This window comes from Rhyacophila brunnea, unplaced genomic scaffold (genome assembly GCF_057557595.1).
Source record: "Rhyacophila brunnea isolate RB1 unplaced genomic scaffold, BYU_Rbru_1.0 scaffold_23, whole genome shotgun sequence".
Taxonomy (NCBI): Eukaryota; Metazoa; Arthropoda; class Insecta; order Trichoptera; family Rhyacophilidae; genus Rhyacophila; species Rhyacophila brunnea.
Genome location: NW_028232893.1, coordinates 28,375,215 through 28,387,729, shown reverse-complemented (window position 1 = coordinate 28,387,729; position 12,515 = coordinate 28,375,215). Strand labels below are relative to the sequence as shown.

The following is a 12,515-nucleotide window of genomic DNA, read 5'->3' as shown; positions in this document are numbered from 1 at the left end:
TTTTGATAGTTTGTTGACACTTGTTAGCTAACCTCAAAATGGACATTCAGTTGAATAATTCAGAATTTCAAAACCTAACCTAACCTCACCTAACCCAACCCAACCTAACCTAATAATATTATATTATGTCCAATTATAACTAATAAAATCATCCATATTAAATTTACTTTTTCTGCTGTCATGTTGACAGTTTAAGAATTCCATGCCCTGGCGACTTCATGTACTCGGCAGAAAATTTACCTTATTCATGAATAAGGCAACAGGCTTGACTATTACATGAATTAGCCTAAATTTAGCCCATTTCATGTAATAGTCAATTTCGCACATTTGGCGTAACACATACATAAATGATATTAATACTATCGACTGAAGGTACTTGATGGAATTTGAATTTAAATTCTAATGCATTTAAGTTTTGTACTTAAATGGAATGGTACAAAACTTAAATCCATTAGAATATATAAATGAATTTAATGATACATAATATAATAAAAAAACAAATCTAAAACAATACAGACATATAAAACTATGTGACGAAATCTTCACAACTGCAATAAGACGAGGCAAATTTCTTAAAATCATTGTAATTGGCCTTTGTAGAGATCAAGTGAGATGGGCCCAACAGCTGGTTGGACCGACTTGAGCATCTCTCCCCTCTCGGACCACATTTTCAGATTGACAAGTCCTCAACATATTATGTTACCCATTTCGTATATGATACATATTTGACTTGTACCGGTAACTAAATCATTCACGTTGTTATAAAAATTTAGCCTTTGACAGAATTGACTGCATCAATTTAACTTGTGTTTACAATGTACATATGGCACGGCTCTCACCCGTATGTGACTTCCTTATCGGGTTAATGCATGTGCAGCACCTCCAAATCTCCTGGCGCCATATGTCCAAACCATCCCTGTAATGAATGACTGGACTCCTGCTACTGGACTCAACGTCTTGTGGTTCTCATACGCGCAGTCATTAATACTCTCCAGCAGGTCCGTCCCAAGGAATACGGCCTATCTCGGGCGAATTTTAGTGTAAAATTCAACTTGCACGATAATACATGTTTATACATGAATCTGTCAGGAGTGTGAGGTGTGAACAGAGTATTATTACGCCATTCCATGAAGAAAGAGCAAGACGGAATCTGACACGAGCTGAATAAATTGACTTACTTGTCAAACCACTCTCGGTCCTCATCATTGACCAGACGATCGCGGTATACTCGGCAGTTTTCATGGAACCATAGCCTGGTTATGTCATCTTTGCTCTAAAGAAACAAAGAAGCAAAATAATCAAAATAGTTAGGTCAGGTTAGTTTCCATGTCTGCTTCATGGCAGAGCGGAGCATATTCTGCTAGGGTTTGGAGGTGAAATTTATTTGGAGAAATTGCTATCAAGAGGTGACGAAGGGTGGAGGTAGACTGTTAAGATCTGACGTAAATAGTGCACACTAAACTTTGTCAGTCAAACGTATTTGTTGTCATTAAACTAAGACTATAAATTGCAGCTATAGAATTCAAATAACCCCTGCCTAATCCAAGCCATACTAAATAGTCAAAAAATATTCGTTTATCTATAAAATATCTAAAATTATCTCATTAAATCATACATAATTTTAGATATTTTAGAGATAAAAGAATATTTTTTTATCAATTATGGTTTGGTTTACATTGTCGTTGTTCACATTTTATAACATTTTTTTAAAATTATAAGTTTATCTTTGACTTGAATAATTAAAAAATATTTTAAAACTAACCAGTACCATCTGCAAATCATTGTATTCTTTGTTCAATGAAATCAAATACTTTTGACTGACAAAGTTTAGTGTGCACTATTTATATGTCGAATCTTAACAGCCTACCTTCAAACCTTGCCACTGCTATTAAGTGCTGTAATACGAAAAATTTGCATTACTCCCTCTATTATAGTGTTTCCATCTTTTAAGTCGTGCCATTTACAACCAGAGGAAGTTATTTCTTGTTCTTGATATTTGGTGAAGATGTAGGGAAGCAAATCATAAAAGTCTTTCTGATTCGCTACAAGCTTTAGTCAGGCTTGTTCGAATGTTATTTTGGTAAATATAGTGAGGTCACATAGGCTCTCACAGTGCTCTTTACCTACTTCGACTAGAGCTGTGAACGATACATCGTTTGAAAAGTAAGAAATATGCCCATACACTAAAAAAAGAATCATTGAAAATTTTTGAATACTGCGGCCATGTGAAGATCACACCTAACAAAACGAACGAATATTCTCTAATAAGCTCAAACGATCTCCAACAATATCGATAATTCAGCTCTAGCTTATAGGTTCACGACGCCATGACTGACTGCCACACAAAAGCAAGAAAACTTCTGAAAACAGAATGACTGAGGCAGAAGGCGGGTCACTTTCTGCAAAAAATACTTATTTCTTTCCTCTCTCATAGCAGCTAAAACATTTTAACATCCGCAAAAAAGATTGCGAACATTCATCAAATCAAATCAAATTTATTTATTTTACATATAATGAACATATTATATTATAAATTCAAAGCGTTCACGACATGACATAAAATAAGTGTTAATAATTTTTAAAAATAAAAATACAGAGAATAAGTAATAAAATAAGAAAATAAATAAAATAAGTAACAAAATAAAAGTAGATGGAAGCACACAGAGTGAACTTTGATAGACCTTATCTTAAAAACTTATAAAACAACGTCCACCTAAATTCACCCTCACGTAAGTGGAATATATCAATATCCGAAGCGATTTCATTAAACATGGTTACTGCCCTCCCAATTGGCATTACTAATGGCAGGTTAGTTCTGCACCGTGGGAGAACAAACAACGGATGCCCTCGATTCCTAATTGAAATGTGTATATTTCACCTCCTTTTTCTATCCTATCTACTAACTCCTATGATTACTCCATCTAGCAAGAGAATTTTTGACCTATCTCTCATTCTGCGTCATACTGTATCACTCGACATTACTCTGTGCATACAGTGCCAGTGGTGAAGGGTGGAGGTCAGTGTTGCCATCTTTTTCTATGCTGATTATAATACAAAGGCGTAAAAATTATAGTATTTCTGAAAAATATATAGTACAGGAACATTTTTCGTTTTAAATCTTTTAAAATTTAAAATTTTGGTATACTTGGCGTAAAATTATAGTATTTTACATTTTTCGCAGAATTAAAATTATGGTATTATACTATAATTATAGTACGGTTCGCATCACTGGTGGAGGTAGGCTGTACTGTATTCGACATAACTAGTGCATAATAATATTTGTCAGTCATACTCATTTGTTTTCATTGAACTACAAATAAAATTTGCAGATGGTGCTGGTTAGTTTTTTTAAATTCAATTAAACCCTGCCTAAACCAAACCATAATCATTTATGTATGCTTTGGTTGATCTGATATAAATAGTGCATACTTTTTCAGTCATACTTATTGGTTTTAGTTGAATTAAGAATACATAATAAATATTACAGATAGTGTTTAGTTTTTCAGAGACACTAATTTCCTAATTATCAGAGACACACAAGCCAACACCACCAAGAATGGCAGAGTTCACATTTACGCCGCGTATAAGTCTGAAAAAATATGTAGCTAAATAAAGAACCCTTCTAAATTTTAAGCTACAGTATGTAAGCATCCCTAAGAGAAAATCAGTCGGATAGAGCCACGGATAATATCCATACAGCCGAAAGTAAAGGAGTTTTAAAAATTTCTTTTGGACTCTCTCCACCATAAGGCCGTACTTCAACTGATGTGGGGCCCAAACGATAGACCCACTCTCAAGTCTGCTTCTAACTAAGGAGTTATAGAGAATTTTTAGTACCGTAACATTCGAAAAGACCCGGGAAGTACGCAAGACAAAGCCCAACATCTTTAGCGCCTTTTTACAAATGGTATCTATATGACCACTAAACGTGACTTGTATTATCTTCTCAATGTGACATAATGGTCCAGTCATAGATTGGACACGGGTGTATTTTTTTCAGTTCATATTTTGACAGTTTAAGTTTAGTGAATGACTAAAAAACAAATTGGATAGTAAGTAGTTGATTATACCCACGATGGCCGCGCGGCGTAAGCATTGGCCTATTGCGTCGTGGGTCCCTGGTTCGAATCCTGGGTCTGGCAAGTACACATATTGTTTTATAATTTGTGTTTGAGTCAGAGTATGGACCTAATAGGTTGAGCAAGTGGCTGACATCCATTTCTCGTAAAAACAAAATTTGTCAATACAAACCTCCACTCTGTGGAAGCCCATATGATCCTGTTAGGATCAGACATGGTAAAAAAAAAAAAAATTGGTTAAATAAAAAAAATTGTAATACTCACTTTGATAGTGAGAGGTTCCATCATCAGCATGCCCTGAAACACCTTGGCCAAATCCCTGAGATTGAAGGTGTAGTGGCACTTGGCCGGAGTCGGCAGGAGGTCCGTGACAATAGTGGAGAAGACTGAGAGGCTGGCCGTCAGGATTAATTCAATAATGTTGTCGCAGCCTCTCGTTTTCTCCGTCCACAGTCGGAATATTGTACCGAATATCTCCCGCTGTGAACAAACAAAACATTATAACAATTTTAGATACCAATGGAAATGAACCGAATATTCCACATCGGAACACAGATATATTAGGAAGGATAAATTTTGTAGTGAGACCCAGATTATGTACGATGGACGTAATAATTACTTCTATTGAAGTTTGCTCATTGCCGTTGTGTTATGACGTGGATGAAGACGGTAAGGTAATTGTTGAATACCCATGGAATTTAATAGAAGAAAAAAACGGGTGAGGATTTTTATTTTATTTCCCATACCTTACTCTCGTCTTCCATTTCTGTGAAACCGATATAGTGGAAGTGCCTCAAAAGTCTCATGGTCACAGGGTTTCTTCCTCCGCCGGGTGGTGCCATGGCGCAGATAAAGTTCATGTCTACCAAAGATGTGAAGTCGCCAATGTTTTTCCTGTCATACCAGCCTGAAAACAATAACCACTGACAAATGACACCGAAAGATTAGTTCTACCAAGAATAATTCCGGCATTATTACAATCTACAACAATTGAATTTAACTATTATGGATTGGTTAGGCCTCTAACATAAGGCCGTACTTCAACTGTTGCAAGGCCCAAACAATAGACCCACTCTCAAGTCTGCTTTTGATTAAGGAGTTATAGAGAGGGCTTAATTGATTTTTTAAAACAAACTAACACCATATATGTAAATTGTAGTCTTAGTTAAATATAAACAAATACGTATGACTAACAAAGTTTAATGTGCACTATTTATGGTGGATCTTAACAGCCTACCTCCACACTTCGCTACTGATCTATACAATATTCACTATTATAATTATTGGGCATCGTAGCTTGTGTTAAAAACAAAATCGAACCTTTGAAATCCATCCACTGTCGCAGGAGCTCAATCGGCGGCTGTGCCCCGTATTTCTCGAGGGCGGGCATGTTCAAGTCGTCTATGAAGAACACTTGCTTTTTGTTATGAGGAGGGCCCAGCACGCCTTTCTTCCGCTTCTCCAGCTTCGACTCAATGACGTTCTAAGAAAATACACATTTATGTCGCTATTATTGGCATGTTATTTATTAAAGAAAAGACAGCCACAAGCATATTATGCTTTAAATCCATTAGAATTTAAATTCAATGACCGTCACAACCATATTATGCTTTAAATCCATTAGAATTTAAATTCAAAGAAAGTCACAAGCATATTATGCTTTAAATCCATTAGAATTTAAATTCAACTTCCATCAAGTACCGTTGGTCGATAGTATCAATATTATGCTTTCTAGTGATGTAGTTGGCTACCCTCGTACTTTAATGCAAAATGCATTGTTCCGGATTATAGATAGAAAAATAGATGTTAGCCACTTGCTCAACCTATTAAGTTCATGCATTGGGTCCAACAATACATGTGAATTTGCCAGACCCGGGATGTGATTCCGAGACCCACACGTCTCATAAGTGGACAAGCGGAGCATGATTGCAAAATGCAATGCTACGGTAATAACTCCATCTTAATTATAAACTACATTTTAAAATGTGAAAATGTAAGTCGTATTCAATTTCATGTTTCTTTCCCTAGATACCACTAGTAGCATTAGACACACAAAATGTACAACTTGAAGTGTGTTGAGAATGCCGTGTTTATTTTACATAGCTACAGCTTGTAGAGCACTGATTATAATATAAATTAAGTCAATAAATGCTTGAAAATTTAAATCAGAAGACCAGCCCCATCAGACAGCCTGATACTGGTTGAGGACTATGGAAATTAGATCCCTAGGGAATGATACCTTTTGGCGGTGTCAGTTCCAGTGGCGAAGGTTGGAGGTAGGCTGTTAAGATTTGAAATCAATTAATAGTACACACTAAACATTGTCAGCCATACATATTTCTTTTCATTGAATTAATAAAACAAAAATAAGAAAACAAATACGCATGACTGACGAAGTTTAATGTGCACTATTTATGTCGGATTTTAATAGCCTACCTCCACCCTTAGCCACAGATCAGTATGGTTATTACTGCTGCAAGCACACTTGCCAATAGGCTAAATCTCTCTCTCTGCTTCAGAGTTTTCCCAAACCTATTATTTACCTGTGTTTCTTTGGCAGAAGTCCTGGCGGAGAAGACAATAAAATCGGCATTGAGGTTGGGAGGCGGATTGCGCTGAAGCTTGGAATAAGCTACGAGAGTCTTGCCGGAGCCCGGAGGACCCACGCACAGCGCGCATTCTCCCCCAGCCAACTTGATTCCGAGGAGGTACGAACTGCGAACCGTGTCTATGGTCGGCACCTCCATATCTGCAAATATTATATCAAATCACTAACATTTATTATGCATAACATATGAATACGTGTATTAAATAAGGCTCTAAGTACCAAAAAGTAGTATTGCCTGTAGTTACAAAATACCGAGTCATTGCAGTAAAATTTCATGAAGCAGACCTTTTGAAAAATGTAGTTTTACAGTGTGAAGCAATCACGGCAGCTTCTATAATTTTAGGTATTAAGAACTCGCAAGTGTCAACACACCATCGTCAGCTATCTTATATTAAATGCCATTGACCACTGCAGTGCTACTTACACCATTATAAATAAAACACGCCAACGGACTTACAGCATCGACAGGTTTAATTATTTTGCTGTATTTTTTTGACTTGCTCGAGGCACTTATACCATAGTTGAAGTTATTGGCGTTGGTAAGTAGAACATTTTTCTATAAAAATGTCAGTTTTTATTTTTTTGGTACTTAGCGCCTTAATTAATACACGTATTCATATATCCAGATCAAAAGCCATTATCCTCATTAAATTTCACGATAATTATCGAAATTTGTTTGATCAAAAATTGTTTTAATCAAAATTTAATGAGGTTGCCAATGTGGACACGGCATTACAAATGAATTACGAAGAAAGATATAAATGAAAACCATACAATGGAGATTATAACCTTTACATATCAAAGTGAATCTGATAATATGTAAAATTAATAAAGGTAATGGTTAAATTAGCAGCACAGTGGTCGGCAAACTCAACAGAGCCAAATATCAACAGCAAAACTATTGAGGTTTCTTTTAAGAGCCAAATTTCTTCAACATAAATTATACATGTACGTACACTGTTTATTAACTTAATAAACTTTAGTTAAAGTTTTAAGTCTTAATCAAACAATACTGAATAAAACTTTATATCATACCTAATATTATTTAATCATATTTATTAATAAAAATTAAATTTACGTTTGTATGTTGTTGTTTTTAATTTTAAGCACGATTACAGGTCTCATCAAGAAGATGACTTCTCAATTTACTCTTGATTTGCTCTCTTAGAAATCTCTTTACTACCCACAAACAATGACATTAACATCTGGAAAATAAAATGACACTCACTTTGTGTCGGGTCTGCCGGATGGCGAAATTCATATTTTAATATCTGTATCCTACGCTCAAATGAACATTCTGCTTGCAAGCGGTCTGGCGACACCGCTGGGTCTGCCCATACAAAATTTCTGACTGTCAAGTTTCGACTCCGCCGTTATTGTTGTGTTACAAAATGCCAATGTGCCTAGTTAAAAATTGTAAAAAAAAAATCTACTAAGCACTCCAAGAAAGATGGGATATCACTTTTCATGTGTAAGTATTATTTATTATTGATAACATGCCATTTTAAGATATTGATGAATGTTTATTCAATGCAATTGAATGACAGAAACCATTGTTCAAACGCCTGTGATGCGCTGGGCTCACATGCATCTAATCTCCGAGAAGTCGTAAGTAACCTAGAATCTGTTTCTAACGTAATGAGTAATGACACTAATACTCCATTACAATAAAGGTTATATTACTATAAATTCTCGAAGCTTGTATCGCATAATGGAAATGGATACGTCATATGGTCACGTGACGTCTACCTATACATCTGTAAATGACTTTCATGCACAATTTCTCGTGCGCGCCGATATGAAGTGAGTTGTCCATTTAATATGTCATTGCCCACAAAACATACAATATTAACATTGTTGGAAGATTGCATTCAGTAATTTAAGTTTTGAATAAACGCGAAAATCTCGGTCCATTCAACTTTAAATTCACGGTTTTCGTCTTCTGTTTTTCTTTGTAGCTGCTATGTCAAATAGGGAAGAGGGCATTTGTGGCAGAGCCGCATTCAAGGGGCCAAAGAGCCACGGTTTGCCGACCACTGGCCTAGCACAAACGAGCTTGTATGCAAAAGGAAAATATGTTTAAACCTGTGAACGTCATGTCGAGTCGTAGCTTAGGTTTCTCAATACCTTCCATCCAATTCCTCCACGTTGGCAATGCCGGTTCGCCGTCCTCCGTTTGATCTGTGAAACCGCCGTCGTGAAGCCTGTCGACAATGTGGATTGCTATCAAGAAAGATTTTCGACCAAAAATACACGGGTTAAGGGGGGACATGCTCAGCGTAGGTCAAAATGGAGCTTTTGTTCTATTTTCAAAGCATGATCCTGGACATACCTTAAACGTTGCAGATAATCTATTTATATAATTTTGAAGCCTTATTATCCTTTATATATATTTTAAACATTTGATGACTGCATAAAGTATTTTTATTACATAAAATAGTATTCTTTTAAACCTCTCGCTCTAATGTTTTAGAATATAGTCATATTTCGGTACATAAATGTGCAGTGGTGTTAAGATTTTATACATTTATTAATTTTTAAACGCATTTATAAAACCATCAGTATAATTTATGTTGACATTATTATAGTGAAATATTTACGATAAAAAATTATATTGATAATCTCTGTGATCCCAAATTTGACAAGAATTAGGCATTTTATTATTCAAATAATGGGCAAGATTAACACATTTGAAGATAATTCTAAAGATACTGATTATAGTCATCAAATGTTTAAAATAAATATAAAGGATAATAAGGCTTCAAAATTATATAAATAGATTATCTACAACGTTTAAGGTATGTCCAGGATCATGCTTTGAAAATAGAAAAAAAGCTCCATTTTGACCCACGCTGAGCACGTCCGCCCTTAATATGAACTTTCTGTATTACAACACCTTTGTAACGTGGTTGAATATTGGTAGCCTTAGGTGCAAGCTCACAAAACACGGCATGGGTGTCAATTGTGCGAGCACTGCAACCACGCAACCAAAATACAACACAACCATTTTCACCCATTTTGTCACCCCTGGGTATTGTGACGGTGGCGAAGAGTCACTTTTTGAAGTAGGTGGGCTGTGAGGTCATAGTGCGTAGGTAGGCATTAAATTTGTTTGTGATGCTTACCAGTGGGTCTATTATATGCACAAGGCGGCTATCATATTTATGTCATCATCATCATCAGCCTGAATCTATCCACTGCTGGATGAAGGCCTCTTCAAGCTTCCACTTCTCTTGGTCCTGTGCATTGCGTTGCCACGTACTTCCGCAGAACTTTATCATTTCATCGATCCAGCGGTCTCTAGGTCTACCTTGCGGACGTTTTGTAATTCTTGGATACCACTGGATGACTAGATTTGTCCCACGATTGTCTCTTCTTCGAACTATGTGTCCAGCCCATCTCCATTTAAGGTTTTTAATAAACTCTATTACATCGTAAACCCTTGTCTGCTTCCTTATCCACTCATTCCTCTTTTTGTCCTTTCGCGTTATGCCCAGCATGCACCTCTCCATATCACGTTGTGCTACTCTAAGTTTCTGGATTTCTCTTTTACTTAGGGTCCATGTTTCACACGCATATTTATGTATTGAGCGGTTAATTGTAACAATAAATTAACCGTCTAAACTGTCAAAAGGTGCTATGTTTTAAGAGGACATTATAAGCCAACGCGTCAGTCACTCAGCCATCTTTGGCGTTAATGCGATATAATGTAATATAAAATTTATTGAAGTAAGCTTTAAATAATCGCATAGCAATGGCGAAGGGTGGAGGAAGGCTGTTAAGATCCGACAGAAATAGTGCACACTAAACTTTTTTAGTCATACGTATTTGTTTTCATTATTTATACTGTGCAGACAATATTGGTAAGTTTTTAAAACTCCATTAAACCCTGCAAAACCAAACCATAATAGTTTTCGTATGCTATTGGCGATCCGACATAAGCAGTGCACATCTTTTCAGTCATATTTATTTGTTTTCGTTGAATATTATGAATACATATTACAGATGGTTTTGGATAGTTTTTTTAAATTCATTATGCCCTGAGTAGTTTTTGACAATTTATCTATTACAGCTTGTTTTATACAGGGTTTAACTGAATTTTAAAAATTAAACAACACTATCTACACATCGTTGTCATGGTTCAATGAAAACAAATACTGAAATGACTGACAAAATTTAGGGTGCACTATTCATGTCGGATCTTAATAGTCTACCTCCAACCTTAGCCACTGTCGCTAAGTACCTATGTAGTCGTCACCACTGTAATGCGTTATACGGCAAGCGACTCTGACGGTACTTCATCCAGTCTTGTCGGACCCCTCTAGTTGTAGTCCAAACACCTTGACCAAGATCCACAGCGCGTCATAGTGTCGACGATGAATGAACAAACTATAGAATTACTTACTTATAATCGTACACTGATCCCTCGCTGGGGAACAAAGGGGTCTCAGACCTCTTCGTCATGTATTTACGAATGTAATTGGAGTATTTCATTCTCGAGTCACTGTCGCAAGTCGCGCCCACGGACCAGATCAGACTCCAAACCACCCAGCACGGCGCCAGATTTACTGGAATTTTAAACAATCATCTCGATATATCACACCGATGATAACGTTATCATTTTGTGAATGACAGTTGCCAGCACTGAATGTAACATTCTTCATTGGGAAATACATAACTTCGATGGTGTGTTTATGAATTGATATATTTATGATAAACAGTAAATTTACGTTACCAATATTCTTTTGGAAAGCCATTGCTGGTGGAGGCTTTCCGTCCTTCCCGGTGAGTGGTCGAAGTCTCCAGTTCATCAGCTCCAAGAACTTGAGCACCAGGGCAGAGTCACTCGACACCAGCATCTCATTGAGGTGTTTCCGCAGATACTTCAGCGATGGATAAATGTACGCGTTAAACAGTTTCTGGAATGTGTCCTTGTAACCGCTTGCCATCTGGAATCCGATAATAAATAATTCCAACATCAATAAATTCTAACCCCCACATTACTTATTTTTGAAGTGAAACATTTTAATGTGCAGTACAGAGTCATCGGTAGATTTATGTAGAAAAAAGAGTATTATGGCATTACAGCGATTAGCCAATGCGCCATAATACATTCTTCTCTTCTTCTTCGGCCATGCCCGCCTCTTAGTTGGAGCATATGGACACCACGAGGCGTCTCCAAGAATCCCCGTCGCTCGGCAGTCTTCTTGCTTTGTTCCAGGTCAAACCAGCATCCCGTAGCTCTGCCGTATACACTCTATAGATAGTATTTAGCGGCCTTCGAGGATGCTGGAATCTGGTCGGCTTGATATTTTGCCTGTCGCCATAATCTAATATATAAAAATCAATATTTGTTTGTTTGTTTGTTCGTGTTTTATGCGCTGCCATACTGTTCATCCGATTGCGATAAAACCTTGTCAACGTATTGCTTGCGCTTGCGCGAAGAGTATAGGCTATATCTTATATAAAAAAATGAATGTCTGTCTGTCTGTCCCGTATGCGTTCCTATACCATTCATCCGATTGCGATGAAATTTCGGTAAGTGGTTGGTAAAAATCATCATCTTTTTCTTCTTCTTCATTCTATTTTCTTTTATTCAAATGGTTTCTTTACCATTCTTCCAAAATTTCATGTGCGAAGCCGGGTACTTCAGCTAGTACATCAATAAAAATAAAATATAAAAATGATTTTATTACAAATAATAAACAATATAACAATAAAGTAGAATAGAGAGTATGTTCTTATGAAAATATTAAAGTAAAATGATAAAAACAATTATACATTTAACCTATTTATAACATGTCCACGAATATTATATAGTTGACCAA

At 36.3% G+C, this 12,515-nt stretch overlaps 1 protein-coding gene across 1 annotated transcript in view; it reads right to left on the bottom strand.

Moving 5' to 3' along the window:
* The window catches only part of LOC147069798 (dynein axonemal heavy chain 1-like), a 112,427-nt gene that overhangs the window by 47,533 nt on the left and 52,379 nt on the right, over positions 1-12,515 (bottom strand). Inside the window, exons 39-46 of the mRNA XM_085950347.1 lie at positions 11,423-11,636; positions 11,093-11,255; positions 8,773-8,891; positions 6,623-6,828; positions 5,400-5,562; positions 4,826-4,986; positions 4,344-4,559; positions 1,179-1,273 (exon numbers count right to left, since the gene is read on the bottom strand). Coding sequence (XP_085806473.1) covers positions 1,179-1,273; positions 4,344-4,559; positions 4,826-4,986; positions 5,400-5,562; positions 6,623-6,828; positions 8,773-8,891; positions 11,093-11,255; positions 11,423-11,636 — 1,337 coding nt within the window. The remainder of the gene's footprint in view (positions 1-1,178; positions 1,274-4,343; positions 4,560-4,825; positions 4,987-5,399; positions 5,563-6,622; positions 6,829-8,772; positions 8,892-11,092; positions 11,256-11,422; positions 11,637-12,515) is intronic.